The 24,065-nt window shown below is 32.5% G+C and overlaps 1 protein-coding gene, 1 long non-coding RNA gene and 1 pseudogene across 2 annotated transcripts; 2 read left to right on the forward strand and 1 right to left on the reverse strand.

Annotated features, from left to right (window-relative positions):
- The first annotated feature begins 433 nt into the window (after window positions 1-433).
- Window positions 434-21,085, forward strand: LOC120193106 (long chain base biosynthesis protein 1-like). The gene is made up of 14 exons (XM_039195709.1): window positions 434-506; window positions 1,227-1,349; window positions 1,447-1,541; window positions 2,442-2,533; window positions 2,992-3,085; window positions 3,401-3,473; window positions 3,579-3,711; window positions 6,158-6,332; window positions 8,205-8,345; window positions 8,420-8,515; window positions 8,609-8,750; window positions 9,550-9,677; window positions 9,783-9,995; window positions 21,059-21,085. Exons 2-13 carry the CDS (start codon window positions 1,244-1,246, stop codon window positions 9,963-9,965), a joined length of 1,458 nt encoding a protein of 485 aa, XP_039051640.1. The 5' UTR covers window positions 434-506; window positions 1,227-1,243; the 3' UTR covers window positions 9,966-9,995; window positions 21,059-21,085.
- LOC120193105 lies at window positions 12,107-16,138 on the reverse strand (annotated as a pseudogene).
- A 1,092-nt stretch (window positions 21,086-22,177) lies between the features above and the next one.
- LOC120193181 lies at window positions 22,178-23,696 on the forward strand. Its single transcript, XR_005522843.1, has 3 exons — window positions 22,178-22,349; window positions 22,544-22,626; window positions 23,494-23,696. It is a non-coding gene; the product is annotated as an uncharacterized LOC120193181 (long non-coding RNA).
- Window positions 23,697-24,065: the final 369 nt, after the last annotated feature.

The raw sequence follows: 24,065 nt of genomic DNA on the forward strand, positions 1-24,065 counted from the left end.
TATAAACATTTTAAATTCATCTTTTTATTTTAATATTGTACTAATTGGAGTTTAATATATATAATATTCAATTATTAATCAAATAGTATATTTTGTTTTAGTGATTTATATGTTTAAAAGTTCTATGTTTAACATTGGTTCGAATCTCACCTGTCATCATCTGATTAGAAAAATTAAATTTATTAAATTAAAATTAGGATTATGTATAAAGAGATGAAAAATGTAATTATATCGATTTTATTAGTTATCAAACTAAAATCCCCCATAATTTAGTAGTCATGAGTGTAATTTATCCTTTTCATTATTCACATAAAATAAATAAAAAGGAAAAAAACGGTGGGCTTGACTGAGTTGACCAATCGTCGATCTACCATCATGTTCCTTCCCATGTCAAAGCCAGGCTGCAAAAAAAAACGTTTATATTTTATTATTAATAATAATAAATATAAATAAAATCCATACGAACTAAAATCAAGATGTTGGCGCTTTTCCGGTTTCCGTATCAGGTTCGCTCTCGCTTCTCCCTTTTCCCAGAATTCACCTTTTATTTTTATATATTTTATTTTTGCGACTTTGATTTTGATTCTCCCATTAAATTTACATACAAATATTTGAAGATCGTTATATATATATATATATATATATATATATATTCAATCAAATCTGGTTGATCTACTTAGCTTCTTCTTCTGGCTAAACATAAATTACTTGTTCTTCTGTAATTAGCATTTAAAGATATAAAACTTTGTATTCATCGTTTAGTATTCCTTCTATATTTGCTTCAGTTGTCTTTTTGTAGTGGTGCTATTTTTTTGTTAAAATTTTTGTCTACTTTTGGATAATTTTCGGTACTTTTTGGTTTATTTGTTACTTTTACCAGGTATATTTTTATTGAAAAAGTGTATTTGCTTATCAAAGTTGATGACATTTTTGAAGAATTTAACGTTCAAAGTGTTTTCTTTTGCCTTTGGATTTTTATTTTTATGTAAAATTATTAAGTTGGATTTAATTTTGATTTGTAGTTATTTCTTATAAATTAAATTATGATTTTACTTTGTATGATTTGCTTTTTTTTTTTGTGTATGTGTGTTTGGGGGGGGGGACAAGTATAAAATAATTCAAAGTTAAGATGTTAACTAATGGCTGCAAAGTTGAGGTGAGTGAACTAAATTACTAGCTACTTTAGCACAAATTAAATTCTTCATCAGATCCTATTATTTGTGTAGTGGACTTACAAGTAGCAATGGAAGCTGCTGCTTTAAACTTCGTTAATGCTACTTTAAATTGGGTCACTTTGGCTTTGGATGCCCCCTCTGCACGAGCTGTAGTGTTTGGAGTCCATATAGGCGGTACCATCTCTAAGTCCAATTTACAAGATGCTATCTTTTCTCCACATTCGTGCTTTACATGTTTATTAACTTCAAATTTTTTGAGCTTTGATTGTAGGGCATTTATTCGTTGAGGTTCTTCTTTTGGTGGTCATTTTTTTTCTGCTTTCGCAAAAAAGTTACAAGCCTCCTAAGCGGCCATTAACTAAGAAGGTTTGTGCTGAAATTCAACTTTCATTTAATGTTGTTTACCCTGGACTAATACTGTCTCAAGTTTATTGGATGTTGATGTTATAATTATTAGAATTCATTAACATGTTATGTTTCTATTCAATAGTTCATATCCAGGATTTGACTCTTCTTGTATTTGGATTAGAATATTTAGGCTCTGCATGGTTGGTGCTTTTGCCTTTTGCATTTACCAATAGCATGCGAAAATTAAAAAAAGAAAAAAAAAATAAACTGTTCATAAGGGAAAAATAGTAAAATGCCAAAGCATCAAGAAAACATAGCCTTAATGATTCAAGATTTTTCTTTTTAGCTGGAGTCTTGTTTTTGCTGCCTTTTGCAAAACCTTACTGCTATCGAAGTTTATTTGATAGTTTTTCAACACACCTTTTTTTTTAATCTCATTTGATTAAGGACTATATTTAAAGGTCTAACAGTGGCAAGCCATTATTTACTCCTTAAACATGTGTAATCTGCATTTCAGTTTCACTTATTTTTGTTCTTCTTTCTTGAATCAAATTGTTCTTACATTCTGCCATAGAATTATCTGATCAAATAACGAATTTCTAAGCTTGCATGTTGTTTCAATCATCATACTATTATCACAAGGCTAGCCATATATACTCTTATAATTTTATGTCTGGGCTAAAATTTTCTACTGATGCGTTTGATAAGGTGTTGAACCAAGTGCGCTGTCTATTGATGTATTTTACATCTATAATAACTTAATTAAATGATGCATTTGTGTCATATTTTAGCCTTGTATTATACTATGATTGATATGCTTTCTGCATTCTTCTTGTGTCAATTTACAATACCATTTATTTTCATGTTGATGATATTGTGTCAGCCTAACAATCTGAGAATCCTCTGGAATGTCTATAGGAAATAGATGAGCTCTGTGATGAATGGGTCCCGGAATCTCTTATTCCTCCTATTACAGAAGAGATGCAGAGTGAACCCCCGGTGCTGGAAAGGTGAATATGATTTTCGTTTTTGCATAATATGAATTGCATTCAACTCTTCAAAAATTATGATTCCTCTTACATGTATTCCTTTCATCCTCAATTTTGAAGATCTGGGAGATTATTAATTTCAGTGAAATACGGTTTTCATTTTTTGTTCTCTCCCAATCTGAATGGCCATATCTCCAATGTGGCTTTTACCATTTCTATCCTTAGCAGAGTTGGCAAGGTTGAGACCCTGGGATTCATTATGTCGCAGGTTTGAGACCCCACCCTGTATAAACCATTTGTGGGTTCTCTAGAGTTTGAGTTAGTTAGTGTTGCCTTGGTTGTGTTTGTTATTCAGTTCAGTACTTGTAATAATTGATTCTGATATATATTATAACTGTTGATATTGTAGAAAGTTGTAATTTCAAGGGGAAAAAAAGCTTTTCGTAGGTAAACTAGCTTATGAGTCACCTTTTATACAGTGCTGCAGGGCCTCATGCTATAGTCAACGGAAAAGAAGTTGTGAACTTTGCTTCTGCAAATTATCTTGGATTTGTAGGGCATGAAAAGCTGCTTGTGAGTAATCTTTTGTTGTAATTTACTTCTCTTTTCTTAGAAGATTATGGAACAGATAACAAACTGGAAAAAACCTATAGCTAGATGGCAGAATTAAATCCTTTCCAAATTTTCCTCAAAACATATACTTCCCTCTATATATTTCCTCAGAATTTACCTAAACCAAATTGTGTTTATGAAGAGTTTGAGGTATTATTTTAAAAATTGCTTCTCAAGAAGTGTATATTTTCTATAAAAAAGCCTTGGGGTTAAGTAGACAATGCTTTTAAGATTTTTTTTTTTAAACTAAGCTATGAAGTAAATCTGTTATTTCAGGATTCTTGTACCTTTGCACTGGAGAAATATGGTGTCGGTTCTTGTGGTCCTCGTGGATTCTATGGAACAATTGGTAAGCATCAATTCTGGAGCTACCTAACTGGCATACTTTCAGAGGTTTCTTTATGAATCTTCTATAGGAACCACATTCAGACTCTGACAAACTTACATTGTTCAGATGTCCACCTTGATTGTGAGGCCAGAATAGCAAACTTTTTGGGAACGACTGATTCCATCCTCTATTCTTATGGGCTTTCCACCATGTTCAGTGCAATCCCATGTTTTTGTAAAAAAGGCGACATAATTGTTGTGTAAGTACAAGACTTTTCATTGCTTTAAATGGTTTCATATGTCTACTGGCTAGAGCTTGACGTGGCAAGTTATGGTATGAGCAGAATCTTTCTCCTTACATTTTAAGCTTCCACACTGTCAATGTTTGCATCAAAAGTTAAAATTGATTTATTAACGAACTTGGAATTCCTAAGCAAGGAAAATAGACATTTTTTCTTGTGTCCTACTGCGGCTTTTTTTATGAATAACAACTTTTTGTCATATTAATTGATGGTTTTCACAAACTGAATTAGAATTTGTTTTGCAGTGAGCCTGCTGCTGTTTTCCATGTTTTAAAACTAAACTAATTTATTTAAATTTGGATTGTATAAGTATTTTAAAATTGTTACTAGTTCAAACTTTGTGAATTTTAATCTCATCTTTGAATGCATCCTCTTGCATGTGCTTACACACATGTTCTTTATGTTATCTTCTGTTCAATGCTCTGATTGGCATAGTTTTGAGTCATGATGTTCAATATAACTATATAAGACAGAAGTTAGAATATTTTGTGAAATGTTCTTTTGTTTATACTGTTGGCCCTTTTAATTTGGTTAAAAATGTTAAAAGGATAGACTATCATGTCGATTTTTCTTTTAAGTTCTCACTAAATATTCTTTAACTGTTAACTTTGATAATTTTTTATCTTTTAAGGTAGAAGGTCCATATTTATCTCTTGTCTCCTAGCATATGCACTTTACCACTATATTTGGTTAAAAAATGGAAAGAAGTTAAAATCTTCTATAATATGTTCCCTTTCTTTATACTATTGATCATTCTAATTTGGTTACTGATAATGGTAAACTAGACAAGCTTTCACTGTTCGTTTAAGGCTAGCAAGATGGTTTCTAGCAAAATATCCTCTTTCCTATATTAAGGTGGATTCTTTAATTGGTGATCCTTCCTTGGCAGATAGTATCTCTGCTTCTAAGGAACTACTCAGATCTGGGTGTTGGTGGATTCCTCCTCCAGTAGATTTTTTTAAATTGAATGTGGATGGGGCTTTTAGTAGAGTTGGGAGAGTTGCTGGAATAGGGGGTCTTCTCAGGGATTGGAATCGGGTTACACTTATCTCTTTTTCAGAAAATGTTGGTCCTTCTCATCCCTATTTAGCATAATTGAAAGCTGTAAAAAGAGGCATTTATATCTTTGTTTCTTCAGAATGGTTGTTCAAGGGCAGACTCATTATTGAATGTGATTGCAAGCTTGTCGTGGATTGGATCAAAGATCAAACTTTGGTTCCTCTTTCCCTTTCAAATTTTGTTAAGGAAATTGTATCTATTGTTTCTTTTAGAAATTTTATTGTCAGGTGGATTCCAAGGTCTTGTAATTGCGAGGCTGACAAGCTAGCAAAAGAGGGGATCGGGTGATTATTTTGTTTGTTTCAGTTGGTGTCTGTTTCTGAGCTTAGAAGCTAGAGGAGTGTGTGAGGTCTTATGTTGTATGTAAAAGTGTTTTTAAGTCTTATGTAACTTGGCTTTCATTAATAAATTGAGGTACTCTTTTCCTCCTTACGTTAGTTGGGCCTTACCTTACGGGTAAGGTCCACTAAGGGGGAGGTTTTTAATGAGACCTCCTATTCCTATCAAAAAAAAAAAATTGGTTACTGATGTTAAAATCTTAGAATATTGTGAGTTATTCTTTTAATTTCTCACTAAATATTCTTCAACCGTTAACAATTCACCATTTTTGAACCAAATTAAAAACTAGTCCTAAATTTAATCTATCACCTTGACTAGAATGTAAACTTGGACCTTGTCCCTTATATTAATTAGTTTCCTTCCATTATAAAGTGGTGGTTTTTTATTTCCTTTGAAAACCAACTAGAAGAGGGGGTGTTGTTGTTGGGTTTTTTTTTATCGGAATGTTGAGAGTTTTTCCGAGAATCCCTTATGGTTGTTTCTCTTTTTTCATTTTTGGGCAAATTTTTGTAAATGTTTATACTGCAGTTTTGTTTGAAAGTTCATATATGGATAGCCTCAGAGAGAGCTTGGTACCATATATGCATGAATAATGCTTAGACAGAGGATCATTTTTTGCTTTATTATTTGGTTGCCTGGAAGTTGTGGTATTAATATCATCTATTTTTGGTGTGTTGTATGTTGATTTCTGGTTGTTGTTTGCTTGGAAAGGAGTTTTGGAGAAAATCATATGAAGATTGAAGTTTAGTTCCTTTTGTTTTATTTTTATATTTACTTGTATTCAGAGGTCTAAATTGTTTTTTTGAGTTGTTTGTTCCATCCTTAATTTTTTTTTTTAGGGACTACATATGATGTTTGTAACCTTTCTAGGACTTGGATTTTCTATTTTCATGATTTCCTTGCATTAGCATAATTTTATCTTTTCTTTTGATATTTTTATTTAGAAATGTTCTGGTGTGGGGTTCTATCTCATTATTGTCTATTATGTTTGTGTGTGGTTATCTAGGGATGAGGGAGTCCATTGGGGAATACAAAATGGTATGTACCTCTCTAGAAGCACCATTGTATATTTTAAGCACAATGATATGGAATCTCTAGAAAAGACTCTAGAGAAAATTACTTCTAAGAATCAGCGAGCTAAGAAATTGAGGCGCTACATTGTGGTTGAAGCTGTGTATCAGGTATGTTATTTCGGTTGTATGTATAAGCTTTAATGATTTGTTTTTCTGGTCAGTCCCTCAGTGTCAAATTTATAGCAGTCTGTAAGATTGACATATACAGTGTCAAATTTATAGCAGTCTGTCTCAAATGACTTCTCATGAGTTATTGGTATAGTAAATAAGTCTAGTGGTATTTGGAAGTTGGAAGAACATTCACTCATGTTCCTCTTCAGTAAACAACAATGATACACTTTACCTCTGAAATGGTCAAATTTTATATGGTGGCAGCATTAGAGTAGTTTGGACTATCTCTAAAATGTTTCTGACAATAAACATGTGTAGTGCTAGTCTGCATTGTTTATTTTCATGTGATTGTGGTGTACTTTGAACATTCGTTTCCCACATAGTCTTCCTTACATAATTACAAATCCTTCACAAAATTCTCATTTGAACAATTTCATCTTTTGTTTTGGTATACCAAATTCTGAACAAAATAGGATATTGCTCGAGAGTGCTTCCCTAAATTATTAGTGATGTGAAGAATTTGCTTAACAATATTTCTTATGCTTACATCCTTGCAAAAAGAAAACCTAGTCCTTGATCCTCTTATGGAGTCATTTGCACGTAGTCATCTTTATTATGAAGTTTCCTTTCCTGTTAAGGATTACTTTAGCTGTCAACATTTTCTGCTATTGAATTCATGGAAATTGACATTCTGTGTGAAAGATGAATCAATTAAAGGGGATGTTTTAGTTTCATGTTTCAGTTTTATAGTCATAAACCATTTTCTCACTAGAGGTTCATTATTTGCCTAAACAATCAATAGCAATAACCTGTTTTGCTGTGGCAATGGTTTACTTTTATGTGTTGGGTTGATTATTTTCCTTCAATAAAATTGCTGGGAAGCCATAATCTTTAATTATAGAAGTTTGAGTGTTTGCTTTCTTATTCTTCACTTAACCTTTAGTGTCCTTTTTTCTTCATGGCTTCATGCCACATGTACATACACTTATCATAAAATTATTAACTCCTAAGGAAGTTTCTTTTTCCCTGATTGGGAGCTCCTTAGCTGCCAAATTTGGCAACTGTTGATGTATTTGAAATTGTGGTTCTATGAAATTAAGAAAGATTTGAAGGTTGGGAGAAAAGAAAGAAGAAGAAAAAAAGGAAAAGAGAGATTTGTTTATGAATAATTCAGCTTGTTTGACTCAAAAGCTAAAGTTTGATTTTATACTATCAATTGTGTATCCAAATATAGAAAGATGAATATTACGGTGAATACATACGATTAAGTGAATCCTTAATATCTTGCTAAACTAATTCATAATATTTTGTATGTCACAACAACACATGAGAACACCTCATCACGTCTCACTTTTGTAGTTATAGAATGGTTTTCTCACATGATTAGTAATTGCATAACTTCATTAAGCCATGGCCATTTTTTCTGTTGCAATGACTTATTTGTTTTTCAGTTGGCTATTTCCCTTAATAGAATTGCTGAAAAGCAGCGATCTTCAATCTATAGAAAAGTTACTTAACATGTTCAAGGTATAAGAACAGTTATATATTTTGTTAATTGTTATCTTGACACGCATCTACTTTGTCACACCTGTCTTAAGGAAAGTTTGCAAAAAGACTTTAGTTTATAGGAAGACACTTGGGACCAACCTTGTGAGGCTTCTTTTGAGGGAAAACCTATAAGAGCCAATGTGATAGGGAATCATTGGGGCTTGGGTTATAGCTGTTAGCATCTTAGTAGATGCACTTGCATCAAAAGGGGTCTAATTTTGTGGTACCTTTTAATGGTTGGTTCAAGTCTTTAGAATTCTTTCTTTCATAAATTTAATATTTCACTTGCTGTGTAGCTAAGACTTATGGTTAAATGTGCAGAATTCTGGTCAAATAGCTCCTTTGGACAAGATCATCAAACTGAAAGAGAAGTATCGCTTCCGTGTTTTATTGGATGAGAGTAACTCAATTGGTGTACTTGGCTATTCAGGAAGGGGACTCGCTGAATACTGCAGGGTTCCGGTCTGTTCATAACTTTTCTAGTTACATTTATGCTTTTGCTTTCACTTGGTGATTAATAGTTATATGTATCTCAGATAGAGAAGATAGACATTGTTACTGCTTCTATGGGGCATGCATTGGCGACCGAAGGAGGATTTTGCACTGGAAGTGCTAGAGTCATTGATCATCAAGTACGTAGATTTTACACTATAAACTAGTATTATTGAACGTGAACAGACACCCTCATTCTCTTTTAAAAGGCTAATTTTAGTTATCTTTGTCAGCGTTTGAGCAGTTCTGGATACGTCTTTTCTGCATCCTTGCCCCCATATTTGGCTAGTGCTGCAATTACTGCTATTGATGTCCTAGAGAAAAATCCTGATTTGACATCAAAGCTGAAGGAAAACATTGCAATTTTGTGGAAAGGTTAGTTTTGAACAAATTTTTATACGGTTGTAAGAGTTTCCTTTGTTTCTGTGACGATGTGTTCTTGTTTCAACCAGTCAATGCTATATGGCCAATAACTGTCTGCTAAAAGCTAATTTAAAAACAAAATATGACATGAAGACGTACTAATTTTCTCCTAAAGCTATATGGAGGCAGGGATGGACTGCCCCCTCCCTCTGAAAATTTTAAATTATCATATATTTTAGATTTTTTCTTTGTATTTTCTATTGATAATCTGTTTCTGTTCCTCTAGAATTTTATAAATTTTTTCCCTTCTAAAATTTTAGAAGTTCACCCTCTTAACATAAAATCCTGCGTCTATTCCTTTGTAAGTCTTAGCGCCTAGAGTTCTTCTGGCACCTTGAGCAAAATACAAATGCCAAAAAGTATCAAGCAAATGGGCTTTTAGTGTCTTCGTACTTAATTATGTAACTCAACAAAATCAGATTGGAAAATGCTTTGGTCATTTTCTTTTTGGGGTATTAGATAAAAAATGTAATTTTTTCCCTATAAAAATCGAGCATTTTCAGTACTTGAAAATTCCTAATATTTTCTCATCAACTTATCCAACATCAGAAGCACCTCTGTAATTTACTTGAAGGAATGGTCGTTTAAAATGTTCTAAATTTTGTGAGAATCAAACATTTTGTAGTAGAAGTCTTCCTTCGGCGGTAGATAATAGCAGATAGTGCCCAGAACTTAGAACACAAACATGATTTTTGTGATTGTTGTGCAACTGATCAAACCATTTCTGGTTCTGAACTTATTGCAATTACAGGACTCTCTGATGTGCAAGGGCTGTCACTAGCGAGCCATCCAGAATCACCCATTGTTTTCCTTAGACTCGAAAAATCAATGGGTTCAATGAAAGGTGACCTCCAGCTCCTAGAAGACCTTGCTAATCATGTAAGTGAACCGCCGACTTTGCTTCATCGTTATAGAGTCCTCTATGTTTGATGCTTGTATTTGAGTTCCATCACCCGTGTGATTCGAATAACTTACAAATTACAGGCATTGAAAGAAGAGTCCGTATTTGTAGTGGTTTCAAAAAGATCAACTCTGGATAAATGCCCACTACCTGTGGGAATTAAGATGTTTGTTTCAGCTGCCCACTCAGAATCTGACCTGCTCAAGGCATGCTCTTCATTGAAGAAAGTTACATCTGTGGTGCTCAAGGATCATATTCGTCCATGATTACTTCCTGGGTATGTCTAATCATTCTTGGAAGGTTTTCTCATGGAATCCTTTTCTTTCCTTAAGAATTTTCAGTTTATAAGAAAAAATATATATTCTTATGTGCAACTATAATTTAATTAGAGATAGAGCTTAGTTTGATATTTTCCCCCAATCTGTTTTAACTGTTGTAGTGTTAATGATAAAATTATCTTGGTTAAATTATACCACTAGTCATCAAACTATTATATTTTTCACTTTAGTTATCAATCTATTTTTTTTTTTTTTGAAAAAGAATTAATGACAATGTTTACATATTTTTGTCTTTTTGTTTTTTTTTTTTTTTTGATATTATTAGTCACTATCTTATTAGTGGAATTCATTTTGTTGCATTGAGTGGAATTGTACACAGGATCCTTTACATAAGAGTTTAGTATTTAGCCATTAAGTTAAGAAGTTAGATAAAATTTATCAAAATTTGTATTTAAGTTAAATTATATCATTAATTCAAAATCATATTAAAATGATACTAGAGTGAATCGAACATGGGACAACGGGAAAGTAATCCAATTAGAAATTTTATGTATGCAGTTACGTATCCAAATATATACACACATATGAAAGAGAAAATGCATGGCCAACGAAGAACAAGAAATAAACATAGTTTTTTAGAGAGAAAAAACATACCTTTGTTGTTTATCATTGTGAATAATGCAAATAATGAGAGTGGATTATTTGTACAATTATGTATATGTATTTTTTTATTGAAGTGGGTAGTTATGTGATAATTTTACCTTTTTATTATTCTTATAAAAGGTATGGTCTATTTTCATTATTTATTTGTGCACGTAATTTGATGATTATATTCTTTTTTGGAAAAAAAATTCGTTGAAGAGAGTAACATAAACAAGTTTTGATTTACTTCGGATATGCAGAGTTTAAAAGTTTATGTTGATCTTAGAGACACGTCTGTTATAATGATTATATCAATTCATATGAAAATATTTCTAAAACAATTATTTTTATCATAAGAAATTGTTTTATTTTATTTATTATTTTATTAATCAATGCTAACAATATTATTTTACAATAATATTATTTTTTTCTATCATTGTTTATATCATCAAGATACTCAACTCAACAGGAACTGAAGTTTTAGTGTAAGGTAAATCTCCAGCATATCATGTCAACAAAATTCATGATAAGAACATAGGTTAAAACAATTAGAGGTAGTCATTGAACTACTACTGGTCCAACAATTCTTTGTACTGCACGGTAACTTTTTTTTAATCTTCCAAGTGTAATAGGATGCCATAATGCTTTGAGTAGCAATGCTCTGGTTTTTAGAATTTGTGCCTCTTCTTGAAGGCCACCAATGCTTTGTTCATCACTGTTGTTGTTTCTTCCTTTTCTGCTGAGAATTTCTTGAAGATTGTTAACCAAATAAGCCACTTTTGTTTGAATTACTTAATCATACATAGCATTACATAAGGGAAAAACGAACTTTTTTACTAGAGGAGAAGAGAAGTTTTCGTTTTCCTTTGTCAGTGTAACAATTAGTATGATTACCCATGTCCTTATTGGAGTCTTCCACAATGCCTTCTGCTTGCCATTTTTTAGTTTTTGTCCCAGGGCAACCACATCCAATTGCTTCATCTACCAATGCACCATACATTCAAATGGAACTTGTTGCAGTCAGTTTTTTATTTCAAATTTAACGGACTACAGCAAGTTCTATTTAAAGATGTGACTGATGCATCGGTAGATGAAGTGATCGATTCCCTATTGGATGCGGTTGAAATGGTTCCTTCTGGCACGAAAACTAAAAACATCACATGCTTAAAGCATTGTAGATGTTTCTTCTTTTGTTCTTCTCTAGTAAAAAAGTTCATTTTTAGACATGATAATATTGTGATTCAGGTTGAAGTGAACTTGTAATTTCTTTACACATGCACATGCACTTGCACTTGCACTTGCCGAAGAAGCATGTTCAGCTATCCGATCAATTAGCATCATCGTCTTCTAACCAAGTTTTCTTCACTTTTTCTAAGACTTTTTGCTCTGGAACAACAGCAACAACTCTCCAAATGCACAAACCATGCTGCTGCCTTGCCATAAGCATTGAAATCAAAACACTTTTTTCCTCGCACTTCTAATAATATATAAGAAAAATCCTCACCGAGATGGTGAGCAGCCACATAACTCTATGCCCCCAAACACACAAGGGAACAAAAAAAAAATCTCCCTTTACTACTACTTCTTGTTAAGGAGGTTGGCAAGGTTCCGGAGTTCCTCAAACGCAAGCATAGTTTCGGAGTTGAATCCTCCTGCAAACTGCACCCATACAACCACCACAAGGTCACTACTCTAGTCCTTTTAAACCCATCCATTCATATACCTACCCTAAAACATTATCTACTAATCGTACAACGAAGAACGAACCTGGTGTATTCTGAAAACAAATCTAACTCCTTGGAGGAGCATATAGTCCATCGACAGATCCTTTTCCAGACTTGCCTTGGAATGCAGTTCCATGGCTACCCCTTTACTACTACTTTTTGTTAAGGAGGTTGGCAAGGTTCCGGAGTTCCTCAAACGCATGCATAGTTTCAGAGTTGAATCCTCCTGCGAACTGCACCCATACAACCACCACAAGGGTCACTCTAGTCCTTTTAAACCCATCCATTCATATACCCACCCTAAAACATTATCTACTAATCGTACAACGACGGAACCTTTTCCAGAGTTGCCTTGGACTGCAGTTCCATGGCTACCCTTTTCATGTGCCTCTTCGCCAGTTTCAGCTATCCAAGCTTAATCTGCAGTGAACAGAACACTCATTAAGCCTTCTATCCTAGTCTATTGAGATGATGATTATACATAGAAGCATATAAAAGTTGTATGAAGGCATGTCCAGTTTGGTTGTTTTTCGATTAATAAAGTAAAACTCGAAGTACCTTGCTTATAATCCCATTGTCTAGCATCCAGTCTGTGGGAATTTGGAATTCCCTGCAGTTGCGCATCAACGACTCTATTGTACGTAGGAGGTTATAAACAGTACATTCCGTCCTGGGAATACTTAGTTCAGAAGAATTTTTCAGAGGTTTTCAGCTTTAATGATTTGGAGAAATGGGAAAAATGTTCAGTATTCTTTCTCAGACAAGGCAACCAGGCACTCTGGAATCATCCTTGTAGTATAATACCTCAGACTCCAATTTCTTGAGATCTCGGTGTGTTGGCTTTTTTCTCAGTCCAAGCAAAGTTCTTCAAAACTGCCCTTTCATCAACCTTCAAAAGATTTTTAGATTTTTCGAAAACCATAGCAGAGTTAGAACACTGCATGAATTCCAGTTAATTTTAATACATCATTTCAATGATGAGCGTGCAATATATCATTTTAAGCATACTATATATAATCATTACTAGCAACACTCAAAAACTGGCTAAATCATATGTTACTTAGACTCAAGTGTAAGTTCCGTCGTGTATGTATCCCGGTATGATGATTTTCGTTTTTCATTTATGTATCGAAAATGATGAATAAGAGCAACACAGTTATGCATAGTTCACATGTACCATACAAGATAGACAATCACTAAAACTTTAATAATCAGCAACTTACTAGATAGCAAAGCTCATCATCAAGGCATTTCACAAACGCTACAACATCTTCGATGTTCTGATAAATTGCATTATTTACTTCTCTTATCAACGAATTCACGAATTCTCCTTGAGTTTCAACATCCGCCTTTATCTGCATAAACAATGAACCAAAAATGTCTAGAACTAAGTTTGATATTTTATAATAAGATGCTCATACAAATGTTGAGTTTCAGTGAACTAGACAAGCACTTACAGCCAGCAAATGTGATGATCTATTCTCGATTTCACCGATCATGCCGCTACGAACATTAGCAACGTCAGGCACATCACATATCCCTCCATTTGTGGAATCATTTCTAGAACCCCTTTTCATGAGTGTGATAAAACTCGACTACTTGAGGAGCACGTTTCACGACACCAGCACTAATTCTCACTGAAAACTTTGGAGGGGGCGGTGGTGGAATTTGTGTACAACTTTCATCTTTAGGTCCAAATGGAATGGAACAGGAAGGTCTGGGAGGAGGATTAGGAATCCTCAAAGCCCTTTTCTCAAAATCCAAGGAAGCTGAAGGAGCAACAGCAGCAGGCTTTTGAGAAGTTAATGGCTCAGCCTCCATTTCTTTGGTAAACATAAAACCATCAGATTGTCTTTTCTATTAGGTATTAACGCTTGTATGTAACATTTTGATCCACTTATAGAATGTCTTCTTCCAGAGCTTCTGAGCTCCTCTATATGCACCCATTCCTTGTCCACTACATTTTCTGCATACTCTGTACTTGAAAATTCTTGGCTAGTTATAGACCATTTCTTCATCTTTTTGATAAAATTGTGTTCTGAGCTCTTACTGCTTGCTGAATTCGGTGAGCCGACATACTCAACCTTGCTTTGAACTGGACTTATGGGCTTATCGGAATTCGTCGTCGAGTACGAATTCCGTAGTTCATCTCGTAAACATGAATTAACCCACCTCAAGTATGCAAGCTTCTCGACTTCATTCAATCGGCTCATTTGCAGACCTTCCACTTGTTTGCTCAGGTTTTCATTTGTATGTCTTAACATTGATGACTTTAGCTTTTGCAGCAACATCACTCTGATCCAACCAAGATATGGAAAACAGAAGGAAAATAGAAAAAGCAGTTAGTTGATGCAAAAAGAGTCAATAATCTTCTTGATTCATCAACTAAAAAGGAAAAAAATAGAGTTACCCGCTACACCCGCGAAATAGCGGTTTCGCCGCTGTCCGAGTTGTTCGCGACACCCACAATAGCGCCTAGTAGTGCCCGCGATAGCCACAATAACGCTCGCGATGGCCACAATCACGGTAAATCCGAAATGACCGAATACGCGATTTGAATCCCTAATCATATGTTCCCAAACTATAACTCTCATTTTAAATTGGCCCTTCAACTTTTGAATATTTCAATTTCATGCTTAAAGTAATTCTCTCATTCTAAATTCATCCTTAAACTTTTGAACATTAATTTTATCCCTAAACTATGACCTTCTTTTAAAATTAGTCCCAAAGTTTTGAATATTCTAATTTCATCCCCAAATTCATCAATATATATAATTAATTTCAACCATATTTTAACCTAAATTTTGTTTTTCTCAAACATATAATTAATATAACTTGGTCTAACAATTATATCAACAAGAGGTGTGATTAGTATATATGTCTAGTTTAGGATGAAATTGGAATATTTAAAAAACATAGGGACCAATTTAGAATGAAGGTCATAGTTTGGAGACAAAACATAAATGTTCAAAAGTTCGAGTACTAATTTAGAATGAAAGTCATAAATAAATTAGGGATAATGATGGCCATATTTTGAGGACATATTACGCTATTAACTCAAAAAAAATATGAAGAAAGGGTTAGTGAAACTACCTCGTTTGATTTGGCAAGAGAAGCTAACTGGGATTCCAAAGAAGAAAGCTTGCAAGCAAGATTCCTCTTTTGCATCTGCAACTCCTTGTTCAACCTCCTCAACTCCACCACTTCCATTTCAAGATCCCTATTCGATTGGGGTTCCTTTGAAATCTCCAAATTCTCCCCATTCCTCTCCTAAATGGAAGTCAAAGTTGCCAGTTGGTCACATAAGCTGCTCTGTCGGATTCCAATAACCCAACTCGGTGTGAAAGATTATCCGCTTCAATGTTCCTTGTTTCAAGCTGCTTTTCGAGGGCCGAAACCTTAGCATTTGTCTTCCACTCGGTAAGCTCAGCTTGCAGCTTAAGCTCCCTCTCTTTAAACTCATGAAGAAGGCTCCTAACGTGGTCTAATTCGATGAACAAATCGTGAGAACCGGAGGACTGTCACCGGTGCGTTTGGTAGAGCTGAGGGTGGACTTGAGTTGCATTAACTGAGCAAGATAAATCGGTGATGAGGGACCTTTTAACTCTAGAATGCAAATGGAGATGGTTTGAACCTTGGTTTTCTTGTCGGCCGTGCCTGTGAAGCCCTTCACAGTGTGTGAACCTCATGAGAGTTGGAAATGGTCTTCGTGTGCAGAGATTTTGGTGCTTGGTTTTGATCACCGAATTTCGATGATGCTTTGGCTCTGTTCTCTAATGAGTTTTCTCCTCTCATACTTGAGAATGAAAAAGAAGAGATATTTCAAGATAGTTGAAGGAATACTACATTCTCATAGAAAAGCTGAGATTTCATTGTATTTTATTTTGAAATGCTTAACACAAGAAAGTTGGAAGATTTGAATTTCAATCTCAATCTCACCACCACGTCTCGGAGGAAAAAAGAGAGGATAAAATAAAGGTCACTGAATTTTTGTTAAAATAATCATTTTAGCATATTAACTTTCAAAAATTATAAAATGATCATTACTTTTTGAACTATTATAAATAGTCAATGAGTAATAATTAATATATCTTTTTTCCTTTAATTATAATTAAAATGATATTTTTAAATATTATAAACAACAATTTCAAACAATGTTTTTAAAAAAAAAAATCAAATGTATTTTTTAAAATTATAGTTAAGTGATGTTCTTTAAAATAATAATAGTAAAAAGATTCGAACAAGAAAAAATCGAAAAGGTCCCATAGTCAAACTAAAATATAAGTGAGAATAATTAAAAAAATAATTTTCATATAAAAAGCCTAAAAATGATGGAGATGCATGTATATGGTACATGGAATTTCGTAAGACTGTCCCTAATATTCTTATTATTAATGGTGGTAGATGCATGTGTGTATTCTAAGAATATTGATTCTTGCATTCTAATGGCATTGTCCGCTATTTGTCATCCCATGATAAAACCACTCTCTAGAAGTTTCAAAGACCAAAACGTTTCTTTAACCATGTGGTAAACTTTCTCTTTAGCCTTGGGCCAATATTCTACATATAAAATAATAAGGATAAACTACGTGATTGGTAACTTCCATTTAAGTTTTATACACTTTTCCTCATTGAATTTAAAATGTATAATATTTGATCATTTTTGTTTTTATTCAATTAAGATGTAGTCACATAGAGGTAACTGTTGTTAGACATTTAACGGATTGTTGACGTGACACAGTGAATTTATAAAATTCAAAAAGGATAAATTACACAAATGGTCACTAATGTTTGAGTAAGTTTTCGTTTCCCCCAATAAAGTTTGAAAGTAACAAATTGGTTGCTAGAACATCTAATAGGTCCTTGAGCAGTGATTTTATATATAATTTACCCCCAAAAGCTTTCTAATTTTTCTAATATATATACTTTTTAAATTTAAAAGTAAAACTTAGAAATTAACCTTTTTAGACATGTAATAGTCAAATGTTTCGAATGATGAAAAAAAATTAGAGAACTTCTGGAATAGATTAGATACAAACTCATCGTTCAAAGACTTATTTTATGTTTTAGTGATCAATTTGTTATTTTTGAAACTTTAATTGAGAAAAATAAAACTTACTAAAAAATTAGTGATTATTTGTGTAATTTACCCATTTTAACTTTATAAATTCAGGTCAGCAATCTTTAAAAGGTCACAATAGTTAACCTTTAATGACCAAATCTTAATTAAATAAAAACGAATGTAACCACGTATTATGTTTTTTAAATTCAATAAGAAAACGTATACAAAGCTTAAACAAAAGTGATAAATCATCTAATTAAAAAAATTAACCAATAGTGTTGGTTTTAAGTGATAAGCAATTTGATATCGTTTAAGTATGATCTCGAGTTCGAGTCCTTGTATATGCAGAAAATATTTGTTGGAAGACTCACCTACCAAAATTAAGTGTGCAACGCGTGTCAGTATGAATTACTCAAGATAAAACTTTGGAATCGGGAGGGCAAATAAAATAAATAAAGGTTGTAATCTATCAAGGCCCGAGGCTTTGAATATATTAAAGGACCAAACCACCATCACGACCTTTGCATCATCAATCGAAACGAGTAAATTGCTCTTTTCAATTTCATTTAGGAATCGCCAAGCAAAATGGGTTACTTCAAAATTCCACCCTTTCATCTCACAAGTAGGTGAGCATTTTTTTCCCTCTAATTTCAAAGCTTCCCCCCTAACTCCATAAACTACTTATTGGATTATATCGCTAATCTCCATCTTTGAATCCTATGGTCTTATTAAAACTTCCTTCATTACATCGCTAATTTAATATTTATTTCCTAATCTATTATCTAATTAACCATTGACTGCAATCTACTAAATAATATATATATATATATATATATATATTTTACATAATCTATGAATATACCTGAAAAAGATAAAAACTACTATTAAACATTTAATTTTAGAATTATGTTTTTCACACCACCAATTATAGATTAAATGTATGAGTTAAAATAGATTACTGTGAAGAATTAATCTATAAAATAGATTACCGTGAAGAATTAATCTATCTTTGAAATCAATTCGACTTTTAAAAGAAATAAATAATCATGTGTGTAAAAGAATTTTGATCCTCAGATCAAACTAAAATAAAACACAAATTTTGTGGTTGAATCTCAAATATCCATATTTTTAATGGAAAGAGATTTAGTTCAAAATGATTGAAATTGCAGGGTTTTTAAGTATAATTTTTTTTTAAATTTGGGTTAACTACATGGATAGTAACTTATCTGTGTTTTGTCACCTTTTGATCATTGATTTCAAAAAACATAAGATATAGTCACTTTTGTTTTTATTTAATTAAGATATGACCACTTCTATTTTTATTTAATTAAGATGTGGTCACCTCGAGTTAACTGTCGTTAATAACAGTTCAATATTTTGGATATAATCACATATTTGGTCTATATTATTTGCATATTCTCTCAATTTAGTAATACTTTTAATAAATTAAAATAAATTTAATCCTCCAATCGAACGATGCCACATGTCATGCCAGTAAGGTTATTAAAAAATACCCGACTCGATTGAGCTGACCCGTCGACCCGCTGACCTTATTAAAAATATCGGGTATATATAATAAAAATACTGATTTTTCAAGTCGGGTACTTGGCCTGGTTTTTGGGTCGAGCATGAGTACCAAAACGTTGGTTAACCTGGTACCCTCCGTCACGGTGCTCGATTTATTATATACTTTTTTTATTTTTATTTTATATTACATTTTTATTCATAATCCTCAAATTATTTCACTCTAACATTCTAAAATCCTAATTTCTTAAATTTTGACACAATAGCATTCTAAATTCTAAATTTTCTTAAATTATTTCACATTAACGTTCTAAATTATTTTTAAAATATTTATTTTAACTACAAAACATTTGAAATTTAATTATATTTCTTTATTTTAAATTTTAATAAATTTTATTTCAATAATGTTAAACTTTATGTGTGAATTATATATATTATAGACTTTTAAATTTTAGAATTTTTATATAATTTTTTTAAAATAATATAATTTAAAGAAAAAATAAAAAAAATTATGAATCGTGTACCATTGACCAGAGTTATATATAATATAATTATATATATATTAACTTAAAATATTTTTATATCAACTTATTAAATATATTTTATTATTAACTTAATTTAAAGATATGTTATTTTCATTTTCATTTAAAAATATATATAATTTATTTTAATTTATAAAAATATGATTAAATTGAGAGAATATGTAAATAACATAGACTAAATGTATGAATATATCAAAATATTTAACTGTTGTTAACGACAGTTAGCTCGGTGGTGACCATATCTTAATTAAATAAAAATAAAATTGATCGTATCTTATGTTTTTTGAAATCGGTGATAAAAAAATGATTAAAACATAAAGATAAGTTATCATCCATGCAATTAACCCTTTTAATTTTAAAAATGAGTTTCAACTCAGATTCCTATCCCTGATTTTAACCCAAAATTCGACCAAATTGGCCCATTACGACAGCCGGTCAAAAAATTTAGCACATTAGGGCAAACATTTAATTTGAGATTGTAGCCACATATTTTCGTCTGACCCCATTACAATATGTTATGTATATTATATAATATAAACATTTTATTATATAACATACATTTTTTACTTAAACCGTATAATATTATTATTGGTATAATAATGCTTCTATTTGGGTTCGGTTTTGTGTGCAGACCCAACTAGAAGGCTACCCAACAAGCCCCACACGTGTAAGACTAGAACCCTAGCGCCGCATGCCTTCATCCCAGATTGGTCAAACTGTCGATCCTCGCGCAACCTCCGTTTTCTTCGGTAATAGCCACAACATCGTGAGCATGTGGGATACAAAAACAACCAAGGAACGAATTTCAGTTCAAGCGGGACTCTCATCAACAAACAAGCCGAGTTTCACTCGGAATCAAATGCTAAAAATAGGGCATTTTCTTGTATTATAAAGAGATGAACACGCACACACGAACAGGGGGAGAGAACACGAAAAATATATACGACGGGGGAAACACACATTGCTTATCAGTTTTATCAGGTTCTGTCCGATTAGCTTGGTGCTCAGCTCAGATTCCTTGGTTGGTTTCCTCATTATCCTCGGAAACCCAATTCCAAAAAACGAACCAGATCTCCAGTAACGAAACAGAGAAGAAAGAAGCTTACATGCGAATCGTTCAAGGGGGCACCAACAAAGGAACGTCGTCGTTTTGTGAAAAGGGAGAGGTGTCCATCTGATTTGGATTTGATGATATTTCATTGCTAGCAAATTATAAGCATGAGACTGATGTTGAAAGTTCCATTTATTCTGCTCTGCTTTCTCTTTTAAATTTGTAGGAGTTGGTCTGCTTCCACGTATTTATTTTAGTAACAGTGTTGCATACTTGCATTCTCTGTTGTAATATATGTTACTCGTGTCATGCAATTAAGAATGTTGATTCCATGATGGCATGCCCATGCTTGATATTTTTGTTGTGTAAGTTTGTGGAATTTTATAATTCTGTAAACTTTTATATTTTTAAGGTTTTATGATGTCTTAGTTTCTAGTAATTGGTTACAGGCTTATCCCCATGAAAAGATTTTATATCTTTTATTTTTTCTTGCTTTTCATTTTATCTATTAGTGTGATCGTTTCAATTGGTCCCTTAAATTTTCATTTTTTTTCTATTATTATGTTTTAAATTTATTATTACTGTTATTTTTTCATTTTGCCACTTTAAAAAGTTACTATTTTTTTATTTAATATTTTTCGTTTCTTTTATTCTATTTATTTTTTGTCCTATTTCATTTTTTCCCTTTATTATTTTTTAAATTTAATATTTTTTCCTTTGATTTTTATTTATATTTTACCATTGATTTTTATTTATTTTTTTTGATTTATTTATTTTTTTAAACATTTTCGATCTTTTTTAGAATAATTACAACTAATCAAAGGTAATTAATTTGAATCGAACGTTCTAAATTTTAATTTTAATTTTAATTTTCGCAATTAAAGACAACCGACAAATGAAAGGGCAATACAAGGGTGCTAATCCTTCCTTGGCTGTAACCGACTCCCTAACCCGACACATTTCTAGTAAAGCGCAGATCATGTATGGTGTCCGGCCCACCTAAACTTGTTTTAAAATGGTCGGTGAGAACTCCCAACCCAATTATTTAAGTCGAAGCCCAATTCCGAGGCCCACAACTATTCAAAGGTAATTAATTTGAATCGAACGTTCTAAATTTAAATTTTAATTTTAATTTTCGCAATTAAAGACAATCGACAAATGAAAGGGCAATACAAGGGTGCTAATCCTTCCTTGGCTGTAACCGACTCCCTAACCCGACATATTTCTAGTAAAGCGCAGATCATGTAAGATGGTGTCCGGCCCACCTAAACTTGTTTTAAAATGGTCGGTGAAAACTCCCAACCCAATTATTTCAAGTCGAAGCCCAATTCCGAGGCCCAACCGAAAAACGGTTTCGACAGAGATCTATGCCGACGTGATGAGTCTTTTAAGAATTTCCTTTTTAATCAGATTGTGAGGCTTACCTGACACGACCCATTAAAAAATTATATTTCATGAAACTCATCATGTTATGAATCCCAATTGACATGATTCATTAAAAAAATTATATCTCATTCGTGATGAGTTCCATGAAGACTGTTTAATTTACCGTATATCCCAATTTAAATGTTTGGTAATAAGCTAAATTTTTTGCGCCAATTTGGCCCCAAAATTCTGTCCCTCAAGGTTTTTACTCTCACAAAACCTTTATAGCACTCTTCCACACCTAAAATATCATCTACCGAAGCCTTTCAGCCATTATTTCCGCATCATTCTCGAAGAACCCAAGAATCAAACTCAGTAAACTCTTCTATTTTTTTTTCTCTGAATCAAAATCGACATCTCCTCCATCTAAACCGATTCTGAGTTTTGTTCGCCTTGCACAAGGTAGGTTTGGATCCCCTTCTTCAGTTTTCATCCCTTTGTCTTTTGATTAAACTCGGTTTCAAACGTTTTACACGAAAGGTTTTAACGACGGATTTTTGTTTTATTTCATGGGTTTGAAAGACTAATCATTCGGTAAGTTCCTTTTTAAGTCGCTGATTTAATGATGATGACGAGGGTGTCATGTTGATCTGAAGGTACGGATCACGCTGGTGTTTGTACCGGCCTGGACCGAAGGAAAGCACCGTTTGAGTGAAGGCTTGGCAAAAACGATCAAACGGTACGTGCCTATTTGAAACCCCGTTTGGTAAAGTGGTGCTATATTTTTAGGTTTGTTGTCTACTGCGAGCCTTTTTTTAACTCTGTTTTGTGCGTGATGACTATGGTTGCGATAAGTATTTGTGTGTTATAGTCGAATTCTAATTCTATCTAATGATTTGATTGGTGGTCTGCAAAGTAATGAATTAGTGATATAAGTTTATGATTCTTGTATTAATTCTGACTAAAAAAAATAAAATGAGAGATAATTCTTTAATTATGAATTAGAATACTCTGTTAACGCAATTTTATCCAAAAATCTTCTAAAAATGGCTATTATTTACGATTTAGCACCCGTTTTTACAACGAAAGTCAAAAGTGCTTTATGTTGGAAGCATATTTTTCAAAAGTTCTTTTTGAACACGTGGCATAGTGCATTTAACAAAATACGTTTTTAGCAAATTTAAAAGAAAATTATAGGAATCAAAGACATAATTTAATAATTCTTGGCTCTATGAGGTGTTAGCTTATATATATATTATATATATATATATTATATATATATATGTTTTTTATTTGGGATTAAAGAATAATTTTTAAGAGATATTTTATGAGAATATTTAAGTTATACTTAAAATCAAATAAATAATTATATATTTTATAAATTTTTTTTTACAAAACATCATCATTTTTTTCATTTACAATATATCGTGATACATTTACTCATATTCTATTATTAAATTTTATTAGGTTAACATTTACTTTTAAATTTTAAATTTTAAATTAGGTTTATATCAATTAAAATTAAATATTTTTTATATGTTAAAATATTTAAATACTTGTTTTTATAAATTATGAATTAAATTTTGTTGACAAATATTGTGAATAGGTTCTTATCAAAAGACAACATTTGAACGACGTTGCGGAAGAAGGCAACAAAATGGAAGAACCTCTCGTGCCACTACATCAAGAGGAGATTACTAGGAAGATCATGTATGACTATCTGATTCAAAATTTTGAAAACTTAAGTGCTTGAATGTCCTCAATCAATAATTGCTTGAGAAACATTGAGAATGGAGTTCATTTGATGTATCATCACCTTATGTCTCTCTCTCCTCTGTCACCTCATCCGAAAATGGAAGAACACATGAGTGTGTACAGCTGGTAGCTCCCATGAAAATATCTTCTTTGCTTTTGTCTTTTTTTTACATACAATGGTTGTCCCATTTTGCCTCGGTAATTCTACTCGCTCGCCATCTAGAATGTTGCGACAATCCTCCATGTTCTCCCTCTACTTCATCGACCTGCACATCACCAGCAAGAGCACAACCTTCCCCGTAATATAGCACCATTTACAAATAAAAATGCCACAATAAAGCCAAACCACTCAATGCAATTAAATGCTCATAAATAAATCTATATGAGCTCTAAGACGACTAATAACTTAAGTGAAAATGTCCT

This window comes from Hibiscus syriacus, unplaced genomic scaffold (assembly GCF_006381635.1).
Source record: "Hibiscus syriacus cultivar Baekdansim isolate YM2019G1 unplaced genomic scaffold, ASM638163v2 tig00116989_pilon, whole genome shotgun sequence".
NCBI lineage: Eukaryota > Viridiplantae > Streptophyta > Magnoliopsida > Malvales > Malvaceae > Hibiscus > Hibiscus syriacus.